The sequence below is a fragment of the Sebastes umbrosus genome, chromosome 14, assembly GCF_015220745.1.
Source record: "Sebastes umbrosus isolate fSebUmb1 chromosome 14, fSebUmb1.pri, whole genome shotgun sequence".
Classification (NCBI taxonomy): Eukaryota; Metazoa; Chordata; class Actinopteri; order Perciformes; family Sebastidae; genus Sebastes; species Sebastes umbrosus.
Window position 1 is genome coordinate 9340481 of NC_051282.1, and position 20205 is coordinate 9360685.

At 41.1% G+C, this 20205-nt stretch overlaps 2 protein-coding genes across 7 annotated transcripts; both read right to left on the minus strand.

The window, feature by feature from the left end:
- Positions 1-741: 741 nt before the first annotated feature.
- On the minus strand, positions 742-11017 carry LOC119501478 (nuclear body protein SP140-like protein). Of its 4 annotated transcripts, XM_037791861.1 has the most exons (17): positions 10954-10989; positions 10517-10691; positions 8619-8793; positions 8202-8432; positions 7918-8037; positions 6576-6709; positions 6352-6396; positions 6209-6248; positions 5608-5721; positions 5373-5495; positions 5125-5264; positions 4551-4619; positions 4216-4355; positions 3150-3267; positions 2984-3058; positions 1365-1508; positions 742-1239 (listed from the first exon to the last, which is right to left on the minus strand). In XM_037791861.1, the coding sequence occupies exons 2-17, from the start codon at positions 10658-10660 to the stop codon at positions 1153-1155; spliced, it is 1899 nt and encodes a 632-aa protein (XP_037647789.1). In that variant the 5' UTR covers positions 10661-10691; positions 10954-10989; the 3' UTR covers positions 742-1152. The 4 variants fall into 4 exon arrangements, with proteins under 4 accessions (XP_037647789.1, XP_037647790.1, XP_037647788.1 ...); XM_037791862.1 differs by having other exon boundaries at positions 8211-8432; positions 10517-11017; XM_037791860.1 differs by having other exon boundaries at positions 10517-11017.
- A 1142-nt stretch (positions 11018-12159) lies between these two features.
- LOC119501481 lies at positions 12160-19930 on the minus strand. Of its 3 annotated transcripts, none has more exons than XM_037791871.1 (6): positions 19245-19930; positions 19020-19088; positions 17023-17351; positions 15187-16024; positions 12358-12439; positions 12160-12216 (listed from the first exon to the last, which is right to left on the minus strand). In XM_037791871.1, the coding sequence occupies exons 1-4, from the start codon at positions 19450-19452 to the stop codon at positions 15191-15193; spliced, it is 1440 nt and encodes a 479-aa protein (XP_037647799.1). In that variant the 5' UTR covers positions 19453-19930; the 3' UTR covers positions 12160-12216; positions 12358-12439; positions 15187-15190. The 3 variants fall into 3 exon arrangements, with proteins under 3 accessions (XP_037647799.1, XP_037647801.1, XP_037647800.1); XM_037791873.1 differs by having other exon boundaries at positions 17023-17315; positions 19245-19927; XM_037791872.1 differs by lacking the exons at positions 12160-12216; positions 12358-12439 and having other exon boundaries at positions 14996-16024.
- Between the last annotated feature and the right edge of the window lie 275 nt (positions 19931-20205).

The following is a 20205-nucleotide window of genomic DNA, read 5'->3' on the forward strand; positions in this document are numbered from 1 at the left end:
TTATCTTGACTAAAATACAGCATTGAACATATTTATTTCAACATTCATCTTAAGTTTCTTTTTTTTTTTAAATTTATAAGAAAATTGGCTACATCAATCAAGAACACACACACACACACACACACACACACATATATATACAGTATATGTATATTCATATATATGTATATACTGTATACAAACACAAATATATATTTATACATATGTATATATATATATACACACATATATGTATATTTATATTATACAGTATACACATATACACTTTACACACACATATATACATACTGTATATAGTAAGTGAAAAAAGAAAAACATGTAAACAATAAAGCTTCAAAACAAGATTACAGTCAGTATCTAACTTTCATCATGTGATTACTCGTACAAAAGACGACCCATTCTGTACATTTAATAGGAAATACGTTCCCATTGTTTTGTGTCTTTCTAATCATAATTAAAAGTTTAGGTTTAATTTTCCTGCTGCGTAAAAGACCCATCAGTCACAGTAGTAGTGTCAGTCTTTTTTTTTTCCATTCTGCAATATAGATTTAACCTTTAAAACGAGCCATGTCATTAAAGATGTACACAAACAAATTTGTATTTGTTTTAAATTTATTTTAAAAACAGATGTCCACAATCAACAGGTCAGAGGGATCGAGACAAAAAGATAGAGCGCAAATGAATTGTACTTTAAATACTGTGTGGTGACATGGAAATCCTGTTGGATATATTGCATGACGGAAAACTGCTTTAGACCAATACAAAGTCAAATACTGACTTTTGCAATACATACATTCATAATACATACATTTTGAAACCCTCATCACACATTGTAAAAATTCTTGTATTGAGGAAAAACTATTATGTAACACTGTAAAAAAAAGTTGCTAGTAGTTTGTTATACCGCACCCTCTGTGAGTAAACCAGATAACTAATAGGAAAAATCAGATTTTTTTAATGCATTGTAGTATAATTATACAATATTGAAATGTGTTGTCATAATTAAAGTAAAAGTCTCTTACTTTCTCTTGATTAGCAGTTATTTCTTTTGAAATATTTTAACCAGATATGAGGTAAATGTCAAAAGGGATACTTACAGATGTCTAACCTTTTCCCAGTACCTACTGAGTGTGAAAACTGAGCACTGTTTATCTATTCACTGATGTTGAACACATTCTTCATTTCTCCGTCAAATAACTCCTTCAGTCTGTTGCCGGCCGCGAGGTATTCAGCATTGTCCTGCAAAAGAACATAACACAACATTTCACTATATTATATCCTAAAAATGAACCTTAACTGTTGATGGAAACCTCTTAGTACCACATGTCTAACGCTGCATGTCATCTAGAGGTTTGTTTTCTTACTCGGTTGTATGAAGCACAGTTGGTGAAAATAAGCTGGACGTCGGACACAAACTCTCCAACGGTCTTGTAGAGTTGCTCCTGGAGTTTGTCTGCTATGTTACCCAGCCACATCGGAGTCTTGATCACCATGGAGTAGTTCTGCAACTGTGGGTACCGAGCAAAAATAAATGAAATACTCAACACTCTGCAATACCGCTGTCTTTTGTTTACATAGATTTCAAACTATCATAAGCAAAGACCTGAAGCTAGTGTGAGTCCTCCAGTAGCCAGATCATTAAAGGGCGGGTCCATTATTATTATTTTTTTTTTAGGTTTTTATATCACTCTGTAGCTTCCCAATTGTGTTTCTTATGTATTCAAATCCAAACATTCACATTTTGGTCGAAGTACGTATGTTTTAGTGTCTTAATCTTTTTTCCGCGTGACCTGACGTAGGTTTCTGCATAATGATGCTGCTACATATGCAGTAGATATACATCCTTAAAGTCAGTGTATTACCTACATAAGGGATAATGAACAGCGAGCTGGTCGTTGTTGTGAAAAAAACCCTGACAGGGCAAAGTGGAGGGGTGGACCCCGACTTGCGCCCTGAAGGGTTTTATTTCACAATAATGAACGGCTAGCTGTACATTATCCCGCTTATTACACGGCTACTTACGAAAGAAATGATTTATTTGACACAAAAACAGTCCTCCAGAGTCCGACATCGGAACAGCGTCCATAGCAACGGTCTGTTATACATAGCAACGGTCTGCTACAAAGAAATAACAAACCATACAACCCTGTGATTGACCAATCAGATTCGAGTATTCAACAGAGCCGTGTAATAAAGTAACTTAAATGGTGGTCGGCATGCTCCCAGTTTGGAGAAGCAGACATGAGTACCGGCACAGAAGCTAAGCAATGTACTGCTGTGTGGACGCCACGTTAGTTCGGATCCGAAAGTCACACAATGACACAAACAAACTGATCAATACAGCGGTAGACCAGCAACTCCCGTGTTCTGCAAGGTAAAATTACTGTTTTTGTGAATGTAGTCTGGTGGCTTTGAAGAGAGCGATATAACAGCTTCAGTTCCCCGTTGGAAAGGGCTGTCTGATGGCGAGGTAAAGCTGTGAAAATATTCTAAATACACTTAAACGGATATTGATTTTTTTTTAGGTAGCTAAAATACGATTTTCTGCTGCTCCCGTCCACAGCTGCTTTACCTCGCTGTCAGTCAGCCCTCTTCGACGGGGAACTGACGCCGTTATATCGCTCTCTTCAAAGCCACCAGACTACATTCACAAAAAACAGTCGTTTTACCTCGCAGATTGGGGAGCACACACCCAACCCCACTTCAAAAAATCAGGACGAACCCTTTCGTTGACTCTGCTAGTGCTAGCGTTCACATTATTCATTACCTTATTGATTAGCTTACTGTGGAAACCTACGTCACTGCTTTTTGCTAACAGCTGAGTGGGCGTTTCCATTTGAAAAAAAACAACAAAAAAACGGAAAAAGAACGCTGATGGCCCTTTAAGTGTACTTTATTTGCTATAAAATAAACAATTGACACTATTTGTCAAGGTTTTGAAGACAGAAACAGGTGCATGGGAATAGCAGAGAAATAGACTTACATAGAGGCATGGGTTTGAAGCAAATATTTGTTCCTCATCAGCGCTGGACAGATACAGAAGGAGATACTGGCATTGCTGTTGGTGTAAGGAAAGAGGGATGAGTGACGGCGGTGTGACAGAGAGACAGGTGTTAGGATGTATAGACAGAGAGTCACGTTGTGCTCACCAGCATGCGTTGGGATATTTGGCGAGACATGGCCGCTTCTCTTTCCAGCTCGTCACAGTAAAAACAATCTCGGTTGGTTCTGAATACACAGAACGTACACATCCATAGACTATCGTCCCTGCTCACACACACACACACACACCCACACACACACACACACAAAAATAAGATATAATGCATATATATGTAGGGTCTGGCAATTATCAATCTTGAACAAAATATCAGAAATCTTTATTTTCGTTTCACTTTAACCAAGTTAATCCCGCTGACACAAGTCTAGTGTAACATGAGTGTTTAGGTCGGAATTTATTAACTTGTTTTGTCATTTAAAGAGCTAAACTACGCTGACAGAGGTTTCTTCACACTTTCTTTTGGCCAGAAATTTGGTCATCATCTCTCTGATCCTTTCATTTTCTTGTTGTCTCTGTAGCCTGGATTTTATTTCTTTGAGCCCCTGATCAGGGCTTTCCAGAAGGATATGGAGCAGCCAGCCTGTGGGAAACATTAGCCAGCTAGGGGGAGCTAGAAGCCCAAATTTGGTGACCTCTGGCACATTCTAATGCCACTATTCATCATCATAGACACTGATCTTAATTCTTACATATTTTAATGAGTTTGCTTGCCTAATTGTAACCATGTAGTTAATTATTATCAAGGAGAATAAGGTCACAGTGACCTTTGACCACCAAAATCTAATCAGTTCAAGTGGTCCAAGTGTACGTTTGTACCAAATTTGAAGAAAATCGCTTCAGGCGTTCCTGAGATATTGCGTTCACAAGAATGGACCGGACAGACAGTCGTACGTACGGACAACCTGAAAACATAATGCCTCTGTTGACAGCTATCTCCGGGGCGGAGGCATAAAAACAAAGAGCTAAAAGATGCTAAATTGGTCATTAGAGTTCAGGGGAACTGCAGAGTCAGGTGATAATTTTCTGGGGGTTCATCACTATAAACAATATCTCTCATATGTAATCATTTGATGGATTGTTCATATAAAAATATTGAAGTGTAGCTTTAAAAATGAAAAGCAGCATCTTCATCTCCAGGTTTGATGAACGCTCACCCTAAAATGGTGTCTTCTACATGAGGCAGGTGACATTTCTGGTGGAAGGAGCGAGGGCAGTGATCGCACACCACCAACTCTTCTTCTTCTTCTTCTTCAATTTTACAGATGCTGCACTCGTCATCGTTTTTCTGACTCTCCTGCCAAGACGGACATGACAGCAACTCTGATTACACACAGTTCAATTACATGTTGCATCTGAGAGAAAAAGGTTCCTTGTTCATAATAATATACTGCAGCTCATAGTGAGAGACACAGGTTTTGGTCATCACATTGTTTATGCAGAACAAAGATGAATATGGAATGAGGGAAAACTGACTGATGAACAAACTTACCAGGTCGGTAACACTTGGTTTGCAATTTCTGCAGGTACAGTTCGGTGAGTCGATACTCAAGATCTCCGCCTGAAATAGACAAATCAACAGCGTCTTCCTCTTTGTTTCATAGTTTAGGTCTTTTAGGCTTGACAACGAATCCTGTGGCTCTCTCATTACCCATTTACTCATATCCCATTTAGTTTATTTTGGCATATCAGCGCCGTATTATCAATAGATAGTCGGATAACGGACGCTACAATCTGAAAGTGAATGCATCTTAAGGAGTCAGCTCAGAGCACGAGTGTCATATTTCACACACACGGGACGAAAGAGTTGACAGACCGAGAGATGGCGGAGGATTTGGTGTTGAGGCGAAAAGAAAAAGCGCCTATTTGGAAATATTTCAGATTTAAACCCAATGCTGTAAGAGAACCATAACGTTAATGAGGCAAGCGCCGCGAGGAGGACGGAGCGGACACAGCTGGTGTGCGCAGCGGCGGCGGGTGGAAACCTGCGGCCCCGCAGCGAAAGCTGGACCGGAGAGACCAGAAACACAGCCACCCGACGGTAAACATCAGAGTAAGTGCATTACCTCTAAGAGGACACTGAGTGGTTCCCCTTCGTACTTGATGTCTTTCCTCCAGGAGGCATCTGTCGGACATGACGCCTCCTTGATGAACTCCACTGGGCTCATCCAGCTCGTCTCAGTACGAATACTCTTCCCACGAGTCCCTGGTGACGAAAGCAAGTTCAGAGGAGACACATTTAACTGGGTTCAGTTGGTTAGTACACATGTCATTACACGTATTTAGCTTTTTGTGTACAGTAAGATGTAGTTACCTGATGCAAATCGTTTCTTGTGTAAGGTCCCTGCTAAAGCTCCACATGTGACTTTGAACACCTTCCTGCCGCTGTCACGGCTGGCTTCTGGCTGCTGCTCAGGCTGTTCCTCTCCTTCTTCATCTGTAAAGGACACGTGGAAAGTATGATTAACATAACCATTGCTATGATACTGGGATATATTGTTAGCATAAATGTGTTTCAACCCTGAATATCACTTTGTAGAAACCAGCACCTGTGACAGCCGTGGAACTTTCTTTGCTGCTTGAGGAAACCTGGTCTTCCTTGTCCTGGTCACAGTCCTCATCTTCATCTTTATCTTCATCTGCATCTTCATCTTCCTCAGACACTAAAAGCAGGGAGGAGGTGAGTAGCCACTTTCCCGTTGTTTATATACAGTATATCAATCATTTCTCCTCCTTTAGCAGTTAAAGCTGCAGTCAGTTGTTTTCCTTTGGGTGCAGTGAAATATTTTAATGCCATTAGGAGCACAGGAGGAGGCAGAGGAACATGATTTTTTTCACAGATTATCTTTCTTATGCACTACTCTCAGGATATAGTGACAGTTTTTTAAAAATTACTTTTTATCATATTTGCTCAAAGTTCCCGACTGCAGCTTTAAGAAGCCCACTCTGCCTGTTTTTTTTCTCAAATATGTAAACTTAAAACTCTAAACGTCATAGATGCCGACTTACAGTAGATGGAAACAAATTAGATTAGATAGATAGATCTTGTAATAGCTTGCGGGGAAGCAGCACTCTCTCATAAGCTAACAGAAATACTCCATGTATACTCCTGTAGTTTAAAAATCTGAGTTTTGCACTAATACAACGAACCTGTAACTACATCACCAGAAGGGAACAGTGATTTCTTGGCCTAGCAGGAAGAAGAAGAAGAAGAAAAAAGGATCAGGATCACTAACAACAATAAGATATTCCACAAAGTCAGAATTGATTTATTGATTTATTTTTATTTTTACCTTTTTACCCCCTCTCTTGTAATTTGCTGCTTTCAGGTGACCTTCCTGCAGTGGGATAAAAAAAATAAAAAAAAAAAAATCGAAAATAAATAGATTTTCACAACAAACTACGTGTGAAGTGATCTGACGAGGGGCGCTAACATGGCCGATGTTAAAGAAAAGCAAATCATGACTTCACACAGTCTTGTTTCATGTGTATATTCCAAATTCACTTTTCAACAAACCTTTATAAGTTTTCCCAGGGAGGTGTCCTTACATCGAATGTTCCACTTCCAGTTCTTGCAGCTCTTCCTTCCCGCAAACGTCTGAAATTCATTGGGAGTAAACCACTGTTTCCCGACCGCAATGCACTTCTCCCCTGAAACATTCATAGGATTGGGGATGTGTTAATGTCAACCATTAATCACCTGCTGTCACTATCTTTCCCCTGTCAGAATCAGATGTGAGAAGTTTCATTTTTCAATGTTTTTATATAAGAAATTATATTGAATAAAATCTGATTAAAGAGGACCTATTATGCTTTTTCCATTTCCTTTATTGTGTTACATAGTTTTTTGTGCATGTAAAAGGTCTGCAAAGTTACAAAGCCCAAAGGTCACGCCAAAGGGAGTTACTCTCCCCCATAGAAACACTGCCTTTTCTTCCGTAACGTGGTGATGTCACCAAGTAACACATTTGCATGATACCTGCCTGGCGCCTAGATTGGCACGCCCTCAAACAAAGCTAGTTAGAGCGGAGCTTGAGCGGAGTCAGAAGAGTTTGGTTCGGTTGACCAATCGCAACAGAGTGGGCCAGCTGACCAATCAGATCAGACTGGGCTTTTTGGGAGGGTGGGAGTAGCTTCAGACAGAGGGTGAAAAGAGGTGCTGCAGCACAGCCGGTATGAGAAAAATAAAGAGTCTTTTGAACATTAAAGCAGGAAAACATGTTCTAGTAGAAACCCCAAATACAAGCCTGCAGCTGAAAATGAGCACAAGAGGTCCTCTTTAAATATCTCTAAGCCTGGTCCTAAACAATTTTTTAGTGTTTTGACAATGATGATAGTATTTATTTTCCATCAGATTCAGACATTGAGTCATAGACTGTGTATAAGAAGTGGACGCAGTCACCGTGACATCACCCATTGGTTTGTGGACTGCTGTTTTGAAGCCTCGAGTTCGTCATTTTGTCCGTCGCCATCTTGGTTTTTGACAACCAGAAGTGACACCAGAGGGTGGAGCTACGTACAACTGAACGCTGAATTTTTAGGCGACCAAAAAGGTTATAATTAACTTTCATGAACTGAAAACACACTGTGAAAGGGTTAAAGCTCTAAGACGAAAACACGGACAACTCCCAGACCGGACATCGCCGTGGTAGCGACCTGTCAATCACAAGGTAGCCTCGCCCTAAAGCATCCCCTGCTTTATGGTCTATTTGACTACAAACGGGATCATAATTTACTAAATGAACATCATGCTGTATTGAAGAAGACTTGAAACTAGCGATTGAGACCATAATCTCATGTTTACAATGTTTACTGAGGTAATAAATCAAGTGAGAAGTAGGCCCACTGGTTTTACGTACCTTTAGCCAGTCTGTCTCTGTTCAGTGACCCCTCCTTTTGTCCACAGGTCACAGGGAGCTGGTGCTTAAACATGGTCCAGGTCCAAATGTCGTTCTTCTCTCCCTTCTTCAGTGGAGAGGCTGGAAAATAAAAAATAATATATATGTTGACTCATTTGTTCCAAATGAGATTTGAGACATACAGAGAAATGTAATTTAGAGAGTGCATTTTTCAGCAGTGAAACTTTCAAGTAATGTATACAGTCATGTTAAGAAAAGTAAAGCATAAGAAGGAGGTGACTTACAGAAGGATATTTTTTTGGACTTTTTCCTTGGAGACGAGCGAGATGATGGACCGGCCTGCTCTTCCTCATCATCGCACACGCTCTTTTCACTTCTCAGTTTCATCTTCTTTTTCACTGAGCTCGCTTGATTCTCCTCCCCCTCCTCGTCATCTGAAAGATCCTTCCTTTTCCCCTCGTCCGTCTCTTCCGTTTCCACCGTCTCGGGCTCTTGTGTCTCAAAATGGAAAGACCCTGCCATGGTTACAGTAAATATCAAGTACACACATCATGGACAAATGGCAGTGAAAGAATGATGAGAGAAGTCTTAGGCTGTGTTCAAACTTACATACTAACATACTATTATATAAAATACATTATTCACAAGCAAAGAGAACATAAACAGAGTAAGCAGAATCACAATCATTAGAAAAGGCTGACCGTCCATGAGGCTGTTGCGCAGCTCTCGCAGGGTTGGATACTGGTGCAGGATGGGCTCCCTGAAGACGCACCTCCAGAAATCTTTGATGCTCTTTGATCGTTCTTTCTCCAACCAGTCCAGAATCCCATAAAGACCGTTCTTAATGTTGTCTTTACTCTTCATACGACTCACCTTCTGCACATACACAAAAGTATGAAAAAAATGAGGGCTTAATGATTCTACAGTAGCCTAACTTATACACGTTTTTCATGAATACTCAGATCTTTTAGTTAAAGTAGCAATAACATAGCGTAAAAATACTCTAAAGTATTAGCATCAAAATATACTTAAAGTACTAAAAGTAAAAGTAGTCATTATGCAGATTGGCTCATTGCAGAATGATGTGTATTATATTATTGGACTATAATTATTGATGCATTAATGCGCTCATCACTTTAATGTTTGAGCCGGTAAAGGTGGAGCTAATTGTAAGTACTTTATATATTAATGGGTTGCTTAATCCATAATAATATATTTTCATTTATTTGTTGATTTATATTTTGTATTGAGAATCAAAATCTGCAAAGTAAGTAGTAACCAAAGCTTTTAAATAAATGTATTGGAGTAAAAAGTACAATATTTGCCTCTGAGATGTAGTGGAGTAGAAGTATAAAGTAACACAAAATGGTAATACTCAAATAAAGAATAAGTACCTCAAACGTGTACGCAAGTACAGTACTTGAGTAAATGTGCTTAGCTACTTTCCACCACTGCCCGGCCACCCCCAGACTCAATTTGCATTATAAAGCCAGACGTGTTTTGTCCCATCGTTAGTCTCCTCACCATTTGGTTATCACTAACAACAGATTGTTTAAAAGTCCCCTGATTTTCATCCCATAAATCATTGACGCTACTGCCTACTGACATGGTTAATTTATGCAAAACATTGTTTTAAATAAATAAATACAGTACATAAAAAATAAATATAAAATAAATGCAAAAATAAATACATACATTTAAATATTAATAAAAATAAATACGTAAAGAAGGGAAAATTGAACAGAAGAGTAAATAAATAAGGGAATTAAAACAAAGATAAATATAATAATTTCAAAAATATCAATTTATATCACATTTTATCAATTAATTAATGGCTACATTTATTTTATACATTATTTTTGCGATAATTAATGACGGATTTATTTATTTATTGAGTCATTTATTTATTTATTTTTGGCAGGCCTTAGTTCAGACTAGTGGAAAGAAAACATCTAAAACACAAATTTAGGTGCTTATTTTCTAAAATGTTTCTCTTTATGTCTGTAGATTTCCCCTAAATTTACCAAAAGTTAACATTAGTTAATGCCTCATTTGCATATTTAAACATAACATTTAAAAAAAAAAACTTCCGATACAAAAAATAACTGACTTAACGTAAGTCAATGTACTTAATATAATGTAACGGGGGAAAGTTTCATGGTGAGATCTGTTATATTAGTTAAAGCTCACTTTGGGTGTCTCCCCTTAAAATGCATTTTTTTCAAATACCTGAATTTTGCCCTGGGCCCCCCTTGCAGGCTCAGTTGTTGGACCTTGAAAAGCCTGCATACGGCCCTGTGCAAGAAGGTTTACTTCTGAAAAAATGGGGCTGACAGGAAGTGTCTGTTATAAAGTGAAGAGAGCTGTATCCTGCCCTCGGTTCTGAGTCAAAAACTACACTTCAATGTTTCATTCCCAGTCCTCCTCCTCCTCCTCCTACTACTACACTACTAGGACATGTGTCGCTTCCTATTCCCGCGCTCTCCTGTCCGGCGCCTTCTTCATCCAGACGGGACCGTGTAAGAGGAGGAGGAGAGAGTGAGTGAGGAGGGTGAGGAGGTTATAGCATAATAACAGATGCATAGTAACGGTTCCTCACCTTGTAGTGGTCCTCTGGGACCAGGTCGTGGTCCCGCAGCTGGTTGAGGAACGTGTGCGGGTTCTCCATTAAGGACATCTCGGTTTTATGACGGTGGAAGAACCGCAGCAGTTCGTCCTTCTCCAGCCAGTCCATCGGGTCCATCGGTGGTGGGCGACTTCAACCCAGAGAGTCTCTGCACAAAAACACACCCAGAGAGAGACCAGGACTTGCTCCAGATGCCTACAGATGTTATATGAGAGGCTCCCTCTCTCTCATGCAGTGATTCCCTTTGCACTGAACTGTCCTGCTGCTCGACAGGATTTGAACACACAAACTAATAATGAGTTCAAAGTTCACTGCAGTGTGTCAGAAATCACTGTCAGCAGCAGATTTAAAACTAAGCGGAAGGAAGTGTTTCCATGTCCAGTAGAAGTTTCTCTCGTGGCTCTACCTACTAATGCTTTATCAGTTCCTCTTCTCAGCAGCAGTGGGCTCTTCCTGGCCTCCTGACCGGTCCCTCCTCCTCCATCTAGTGACGTTTAGAAAGTAAAAGTGAAAATTTCTGTTGGCAAAGTTGCAGTTCTGGTCAGTGGCTGCAGGGGGCATCATCATCCACCACAGAGAGAGATCCTCTTTTATTAGCATGTTTTTGTCTTATTATTTACATAAACAAACATATATTTATACTATACTTATATAAAGATTTTTTAATAGTCCTGTATCACAGCTGTTACCCTGCACTCTACTCATTTTTAACAGTCTCTTCTGCACTGTATTCACTTTAAAAAAAAGTTAGACTACTAACCTTTTTACTGCTTTTTTACTAACATGTTTTGCACTATGGAACTGTGAGGCTGGAAACTTGAATTTCCCTCGGGATCAATAAAGTTACTATCTATCTATCTATCTATCTATCTATCTATCTATCTATCTATCTATATAGTGCTCAGCAGAACAGGAGATAGTCACACTAAGTCATTCAGTTTTTTATACTACTTCAGTTCTATACTCACTTTCATCCTGCATACAGTATGTATCCTAAATCAGTGGCTCCCAACCTGGGGGTCAGCGCCTAATACATTCTGAGGGCCCCCAGAGGATAAAAGGTTAATTTCAATTTCAATTTTTTTTTTTTTGCCTTTTTCTTATTAAATATGGCAAGCAAAATACTTCTGCAAAAATCTTCGAAATGCAATGATATGCAGGGGAGAAAAATATATATATATCTTTATTTGAACTGTTATCATTCTTTGGCTACCTTTTCACAAGCTTTGACCTTGAAGGCACTCTATAAAATATCCAGAGCATAGCAGCAAACAACTATTGTCTATGTAAAGATATAGAGGAGTAATGTCTACCTGAGCAGAAAATGAAGTCACTCTCCCTCTGTATGTGTTGAAATCAGAGCATCCCTGCCTCTCTGCACTGCGCTCATACGGCGGATACAGATGATAACGCTGTCCTGAAAGACGGCGCCGTTGCAGAAGCGTAACCCTCCATTTTACCCTCTCTGGGTCCTTTAATTGTATATGTCAACATCTTCTGAATTAAATGTATTTTGTACTACATCTTGCAACTTTATCCACTACTTTCTGACTACTTATTCACCCATCATCTTGGTCACTCATTGAAACAGACAGGTTTTTGTTTTGTTTTACCTGCAACATTGTTGTAAAGGAGCTAGAATAGATGGCTCATCCCGAGAGTGACGCCCGAACCTGGAAAAAACATTATCAACAACATTTCAGTCAGGAGAAAGTATAAATATAATGTTACTTTACTTATTTGGCTGTCAGATATACAGTAAGTTATACTATAGCCTGTGTTTGTTGTTGTCATCAGATGTTCATGGTACTCACGCCCGTCCGTTATCCAGATGCAGCAGAAAAGTCTTGTTGCCAAACTTCTCAAACGTCTCATAGTGATGTCTGTCCATGTTGCCTTCAAATGAAAAACATTAACGTTAATTTAAATTATGTCAGAGACATTTTGTAGACACATAAAGTTAATAATGGCATATATTGATAGAAATTCACGATAACATCCTGAGTGCATTAACATGGGAGATAATACTCTTGTTTACTAATTTATTTACCCATTTTGAATGTTTTTTACTACCTCCTTCCCTTTGCTTTAGTGTGTTATAGAGTTTTTTGTGCATGTACGAACAAAGTCTGCAAAGTTATAGAGCACAAAGTCCACGGCAAATTGAGTAACTCTCCCCCACAGAAACGCTGCTCCTGAACTGCCTGAAACGCCTTGATTGAAGTCCCGCCTTTTCTTCCATAACGTGGTGATGTCACCAAGTAACACATTTGCATAATACCTGCCTAACGGCTACTTTGGCACGCCCTCAAACAAAGCTATTTAGAGAAGCTGGAGCGGAGTCCGAAGAGATGGTACGGTTGACCAATCACAACAGAATGGGCCAGCTGACCAATCAGAGCAGACAGAGCTTTTCAGGTGCTCAAACAGAGCCTTTCAGACAAAGGGTGAAAAAGTAAAGCGTTTTTAGAAACCCAAAATACAAGTAGGCCTATGCCCCTGAAAATGAGCATAATAGGTCCTCTTTGAAGGAGGACAAAGAGGTCAGTGACCCCCACTACACTGCCTGTAAGCCCCCGTATGTTGCAAACCAGCTGACTCCCGGGTCAAGTTTAAACTGTAGAGACTGACTCATGAGGAAGTCCAGTACAGCTATGTCTATGAGGTCCACCAGTCTGGTGCCGTGGTCGTAAGGAGGCGTCTGTTTCACTGTGTCGCAGTAGGCCAGCTCCTTCTCCCACCTGGGAACAACAATACAAATTGAAGCAGAAGAAAATAGATACTGTTTGAATGTAAGGATGTTTTTTTTTGTCCATTTTGTTACTGTTAAACAGGATTTTTGCCTTTTTTTTATCTACTCAGCCTTGGTGGCTAATGCTAACTATCCACACTTTCTCTCAATGGAATTAATTTAACCTTTCTGACTTAAGTTAATCTGAGACTTTTTGATGTAGGTTGATTGAGTTTATTAGGGTGAAGATACTGAGTATCTATTGAGGCAATATACAGCATGCTTCAGTGTCTTTTGGTCCGACTGACAATGAGGTGCTAATTCAAATAAGCTCAGGTTGGTTACAGAGCCGCAGCCTGATATAAGGAAAAAGATTATCAAAATAAGACAAAATACCTATAAATGCCACAATAACAGCATCATTTGTTGCCAAATCAATCAAATCAAATCCTGCACATCAGTTTGAGCACCTCGGACAGATCCTGCAGACCTGCCTGCCTGTCTGGGGGGGTCCCAGGATCAGGACCTCGGAGAGAGAATATGACAAACTTTGTGCATAACGTTCTTAAAATAATCCACTTGAGCTGAGCAGGAAAGCAGGATGATGATCTCATACCGGCTGTGCTGCAGCACCTCTTTTCACCCTCTGTCTGAAACACTCTGTTTGACTTCCTGCCCCGCCCCTGGAAAAGCTCAGTCTGCTCTGATTGGTCAGCTGGCCCACTCTGTTGTGATTGGTCAACCGAACCAAACTCTTCGGACTCCGCTCCAGCTCCGCTCTAACTAGCTTTGTTTGAGGGCGTGCTAGTGCTAAACTAGGCGCTAGGCAGGTATTATGCAAATGTGTTACTTGGTGACATCACCACGTTACGGAGGAAAAAGCGGGACTTCAAGAAAGAGGTTTTAGGCAGTTCAGGAGCAGTGTTTCTGTGGGGGAGAGTAACTCCCTTTGGCGTGGACTTTGGGCTTTGTAACTTTAGAGACATTTTACATGCACTAAAAACTATACAACACACTAAAGGAAAGGGGGGGAAAAGCATAAAAGCATAATAGGTCCTCTTTAAACCGACACCCACATGGCTATATGTTCATTGGCTGTCCATACTGGCCATACTTTCTTATGTGGGGGACGTTTTGTGCAAATAGAGTGCATTATAGAGCTCAGCTGAAACTAATATCGGAAAGACATTTTTTACTAACTGTACTAAACTGTAAGTTCGTAAGATACCTGCTAGATTTTTCAAAAACTGTCCCAAATCACTTACATTGGAATTACATTAGGAAGGAACCTCTTGTTGACCAGTATGGAGCGGAGGAATTTTTACATAGACCAAAAATCTTTTCAATGTGTCATAAGGGCGCGTCAGTATTGACAGTAAAGTAAAAAATGTGAACCCATTCTTATTATTATCGCTCAGACAAAATCTTATCGACTGAAAGTTCATGTTTTTATTGGATGTTAGTGCAGCAAACTGAAATGCATTAAATGTAAAGCATGTTACAATAGCACCCCATTTCACTATATGCTTCATGTAGAAAAGTGAGCAGCTCATGTGATTTATAAAATGTTATTACAAGGCTTTGTTGAATACTCGCTTCTGATTGGTCAATCACAGCGTTCTACAGTTATTTCTGTATAACAGACCGTTGCTCTGGGTTGCTATAATTTTGTGTCAAATTATTGATTTCTTAAGTAAGAAATAAGCAGGATAATGTACAGCTAGCCGGTCATTGTTGTGAAATAAACCCAGACAGCGGAGGGTTTTATTTCACAACAATGGCTCGCTGTACATTATCTCTTACTTATTCACAGTAAGATTAGGAGAGTAAAACCCTTTTCAGTAGCATGATGGAACTCGGGCGCGGTCACTACACAACAGGAGTATTAAGAAGTTTCCAGGCTTTTCCCCACTTTTTCACTTCCGATCAGCCAGTCTCTGCAGGAGGGCGATGACGGTGTCCTGTTTGGAGGAGAGCAGCTCAAGGGCCGTGGCTACCCTGCCGAGGGACTCCGCCATCCGTACCTCCCTCCTCTCGCGCCTCTTCTCTCGGGCTTCCACCCTGCGGCGAGCCACCCGGTCTAGATAGGCCTGCTCCTCCTGTCGCTTCAGAAACTCCTGGAACAAAGCGACGCTGGTTCGCTCCTCGCTCCCTTTCTGATTCTGTCCTTCGGTTGTTGCAGATAACGAAGTGGGGATAGATGACGCGAGAGAGGGGGAAGCAGGGGGAAAAGAGGAGGAGAGGCCGAAGAGGTTCTGGTTGTTGCTGAGGCGAAAGGGTATGACGCCTGATGAGAACGACGGAGCTTTACGGCCTACGTAGCGCGATGCGTTGAGGTCTGCGTTGCTAGTCGAGCCGAGGGAAGGGGAAGTTGTCTCTGTGAAACAAGGTGAAGAGATAAAAGACGGAGATGGCCCCATGGTGGCTGGATGAATAGTGGTCGCAACAATGTCACTGTTGAGGACGATCAGGGGCTTGAGCTCTGGAGTGTTTGTCGGGCTAACGGTGGCTGTAGCCACTGAGGTAATGGTAGCAGCGATACCGAAGGCTCCCTGACCCGCCGAGTCCACGCCACCCGTCGAAGCAAAGTCCCCATTAGGGCGGATGATGGTGGCGGGCGGCGGAACCTGTGGTTTCGCAGCGATCTTTGCCAAAGGACCAGGCAGCGTGGAACCGGCGTTGCAGCCTTTGTTTCTTTTGTTGTTGACGATCTGAGTGCCAACGGTGTCGCAGAGCGTGGCGTCCATCAGCTAGAGTGAGGGAAGACATACAAAGAGACGGAGAGAGGAAATCATGGATGAATTAGAAGAAATGGATGCCGGACCCCAAGATTGTGCCTATTCAATCTAATGAGAATTGCTTGTCTGGTGCAGTTTTACTAGTTTCAGGATTTACTATGCGGCCCATATGGGCAGTAGAGTTTACGCTCGGCCCGTAGACTTTACATTGTGGTGACGTCACATATTTTTAAATCGCTTTCTCGGCTCGAAGAAAAGATTTACAAATATAAAACCACCATGGATAAAAAATTCCTAATAGGAAGAGCTATAAGTAAGGTGTCCTGTCTACAGTTTTACAGACGTCTCTTTTACAATGGTGCTCTACTGGTCTCTAGCACTTTTGGTGCCCTAGGTGAAATTCAGATTTGTATTTTCATAAATAACAATTTGTCCCCTGATATTGTTGGCTTAAAGTCAGTTTCACTACAATTTACACTTTTATTAACAAATAAAGGCAGCTGGGCGGATGAAAAAGTGTGAGAAAGAGAGTTACAGGGGTGAAAATGCTTTTTGGGCCTGCAGGGGATTTTTTGCTGCAATACCACAAGTGGCCACTGGAAAGAAATTGGAAGCAAGGCTGAGCAGTGGCACCGTATCCAGGTCTAAATACACATCTATAGAGGAGCTAAACAACCCAAGTTAATTGTGGCACCAAGATCAGGTGATCATCAGTTGATCTCTCAGCACCATGAACACACCTTCGGCTCTATGCTACTGTCAGCAATGTAACCCTGACTCTGACTACAGCAGTATACACTGCGTCAACATGTGGGGAAACCGAGGTATGATTGCACAATCAATTACGCACAATTACGTTTGTCTTTCATGTGAAATATGCAAAGCTCAGAGACATATCAACATGTTTCTAGAGCTGTAAAACAGTCTGTATACAGGCAGACCATACGAGAACATCCAAAGCAATTTTCTATCCCTGTGTGGAAATAGAATGCTAGAAGGAAACTACATACATCGAAGAACTCCCAGGACGTTTTAGCGTGGCCCGTCTCCCGGCTGCGGTCTTTAACCCTCTTGTACGTGACAATGAGGTTGTTCCACTTGCGGCGGATCTTTTCAACAGGCAGCACGTGCCCCTTGGAGGCCATCTCCTCCTGGACGCTCTGGAAGAGCTGCGAGCGTTCCCGGGTCTCGTACAGGCCCCAGCGGCGGCCGACTGCCTCGATCAGAAACAACACGGCTTTGGAGGAGAAGTCGGAGCCGGAGGAAAGCGTCTTATCTGAGGGAGCAGGCGGCATCACTGAAGCTGGGGGAGAGGAGAGGACACAGGTGACTGCGGAAGCTGGGGTAGAGGAGAGGACACGGGTGACTGCGATGACCTGTGGGCTCGCTTAATATGTAAAAGTGTATGGAGGAGATATATTGACATATATTCAAATGCCCCGAAAATGTATTTTCTCAACCAGCTTCTTACTAAAACACACATTATTTTCTGCCAAAGTCAGAACAGTTTTCATTGTTTCACATGAGAGATTTTCTGTTTTCTCTGTTCTCTTCTCGCTGGTTTGACGTGGGCGGGGCTTAGTTGGATAAGGTGATGTCACATACTCCCGTGCTCCAATCAGAACAGCTGCGGACAGTTATTGGGTTGTCGGGAGTTGTTTTTAAGCATTAAAGGGTCACTTTTTATCCAGGTTGTTCAACCTGGACCCTATTTTCCCATGTTTTTGTGTCTAAGGGACTAATAGTGACAGCAATTTCTGAAATTGGTCCAGTATTGAGGGAGAACGCTGTAACCGTCAACCGTGAAATGAGCTGCTGGGGCAAGTGATCAGCATCAATGTAACATTACGTTCACTAAAAGTGCTTGTTTTTGCCACTGACAGGCTCAGATTGTTATTATAAGTGTCTGACAACATTATGAAAAGGACCCTACAGAGAAATAAAACCTTTTTTTTTACCTTTCGCTTGATCCGGTCTGTTTGTTATTGTGTCCAACCCCCGCTCAAGGAGAAGTCGAGTTGTGAAATCTGACTATCCATATACTCTGGCTCAAATAAATACGGGCGGCCATCGATTTCAAAGACCTCATCCACGTTGTCAAAATCATCTAAATATTCAGCCATGACATTGAAAATCTTTTAGATAACACTAAGCTACGTTTTCTGTACTCCAACACAACAAACTCTGCCCGGCCGGCGCTCACGTTTCCACCATGGATGTGTTCCTCTATTCCACTGTTGTCTTTCTGCAACAAGTCACCTCGCCAGATTTCATAACAAGACTTCTCCTTGAGCGAGATTCTTATTATAATGTCAGACACTTATAATAACAATCAGAGCCTGTCATGGCAAAAACAAGCAGTTTTAGTGGACGCAAATGACGGTGCCAGCTTGCCCCAATAGCAACACATTGCGGCCCGTTTAGCAGCTGCCGTCTACAGCGCTCTCCCTCAATACTGGAGTATTTTCAGAAATTGTTGTTCCTATTAGTGAGTTAGACAGAAAAACGTGGGAAAATAGGGTCCAGGTTGAAATAATACCAAAGTGACCCTTTAAAATATGAATAAATAATACCTAAAGATGATTTTTAGGGGCTTTATTTCTATAAACTAAATTGTATTTGGAGCTCCAATACATGACATTTTTGGGATCTGAAAATTATCCTTTAAAGGGACATTGTGTATAATTTGGCAAAATCTAGAAAACGGTACCATGGTTTTGCACTCTGCGGCTCACGTTACCGCAGTTTCAAAAGCGTGTCGGAGAACTACGGTGGCCTTCAGGTTACGTAAAAACTCTAAAGGCTCTCTCTAGAGAGTGTTATTTTCCTATAAAAGGTTTTTGGAAAAGTTGAAAACCTTTTGGTTGACTAATAGTTATGAGAATTCATCATTTCTTACACAGAAAGCTCTTGTGCAGGTGTGTGCATATACTCTATAATGTGTTTTATTTTATTCTGATGACACAGACAACAATCACAATAGTAAAAGTCTCATTGATCCTCTCACCTGGAGCTATCTTTAGGTAGGTTTTCCCATCTCCCGATGTGGTGAAGAAGCGGTCTGTGCTCACAGGATCTAAAGGCACAGCATAGACAAAAGGCACATTAATGTCAAAACATTTAAAAAGATGTTATACATGCTGATCTGAATTAATTTAGATGGAAATTAACAGCTAAACATATTAAATTCTTCATTTGATGTCCTTTAAAACCAGCTAATGTGTGCACTCACACAGCAGTACAGGAGTAGTTGTGTTGTCAGCCAGCTCCTCTGCAGTCTGATCCACTCCTCCTCCTCCTCCTCTGCATGCGGTATCTCCGCAGGGCGCAGGCGGCTCTCGGCTGCCCACAACCAGCGCAGATGGATTCTCATCGACCGCTTCAGTTTTCACATGCAGAGTCGAGACGTCGCTGCAGTCTCCGTGCAGATCTCCCTCCATGGCTGACACACACACACACACACACGCAAACACAAAGCAGCAGACAGACAGCCTGTTTGTCTGCGCAGGCGTTGGATCGGGAGAAAGTTTGGAGCTGGCGGATCTCAGTCGGTGATGAGTTCAGGTCCAGCCTCGGTGTGTGCTGCTAACGTCATGACTCCCGCACGTCGGCTTAGTAATTGTGTCCTTGATGGACAAACCGCCATCCGCCTGTATTTTTCCTCATGAAGGATACAGAGAAATGGCTGCGCTGTCCAGCTCAGCCGACGGATGCGCAGCGCGGCTGCGCAGCTCCCAGCACAGATTTGCTGCTGGCATCTCTGGCAGTGACGTCAGCTGAGCGCACGTCAAGTACATGTAAACAATAAAGTACAAATAGATAGACAAGGAAAATAACAAAAAAAAACAATAACAACAAAGAAGGCAAAACAAAAATAATTGCATTTTCATTTCATAATGCCAGAGTTTGTGTTATGTAAGTTTTATTTTATTAATCTAATATTAGATGAGATGGTGGTTTATTGTTTGAATTTATAAATACAAATGCAGGAGAGTTGGTTTGGTTCCTGACCAGTTTTTCTCATGAATATGGAATTTTTTTCAAAAATAATGAATAGTTTTATGATATACAGCATATTATTTTTCAACCTTATCTTGACTAATATACAGCATTGAACATATTTATTTCAACATTCATCTTAAGTTTCTTTTTTTTTTTAAATTTATAAGAAAATTGGCTACATCAATCAAGAA

Coding starts and splice junctions, on each gene's coding strand:
- LOC119501481 (XM_037791871.1), bottom strand. CDS start 19,452: ATGGAGGGAGATCTGCACGGAGACTGCAGCGACGTCTCGACTCTGCAT. Junction 17,352..19,019: donor CTACCTAAAGATAGCTCCAG/GTGAGAGGATCA, acceptor CCTCTACCCCAG/CTTCCGCAGTCACCTGTGTC. Junction 16,025..17,022: donor CGTCCTGGGAGTTCTTCGAT/GTATGTAGTTTC, acceptor CCCTCACTCTAG/CTGATGGACGCCACGCTCTG.
- LOC119501478 (XM_037791860.1), bottom strand. CDS start 10,660: ATGGACCCGATGGACTGGCTGGAGAAGGACGAACTGCTGCGGTTCTTC. Junction 6,397..6,575: donor CCCTGGGAAAACTTATAAAG/GTTTGTTGAAAA, acceptor ATCCCACTGCAG/GAAGGTCACCTGAAAGCAGC. Junction 3,059..3,149: donor AAATATCCCAACGCATGCTG/GTGAGCACAACG, acceptor TTACACCAACAG/CAATGCCAGTATCTCCTTCT.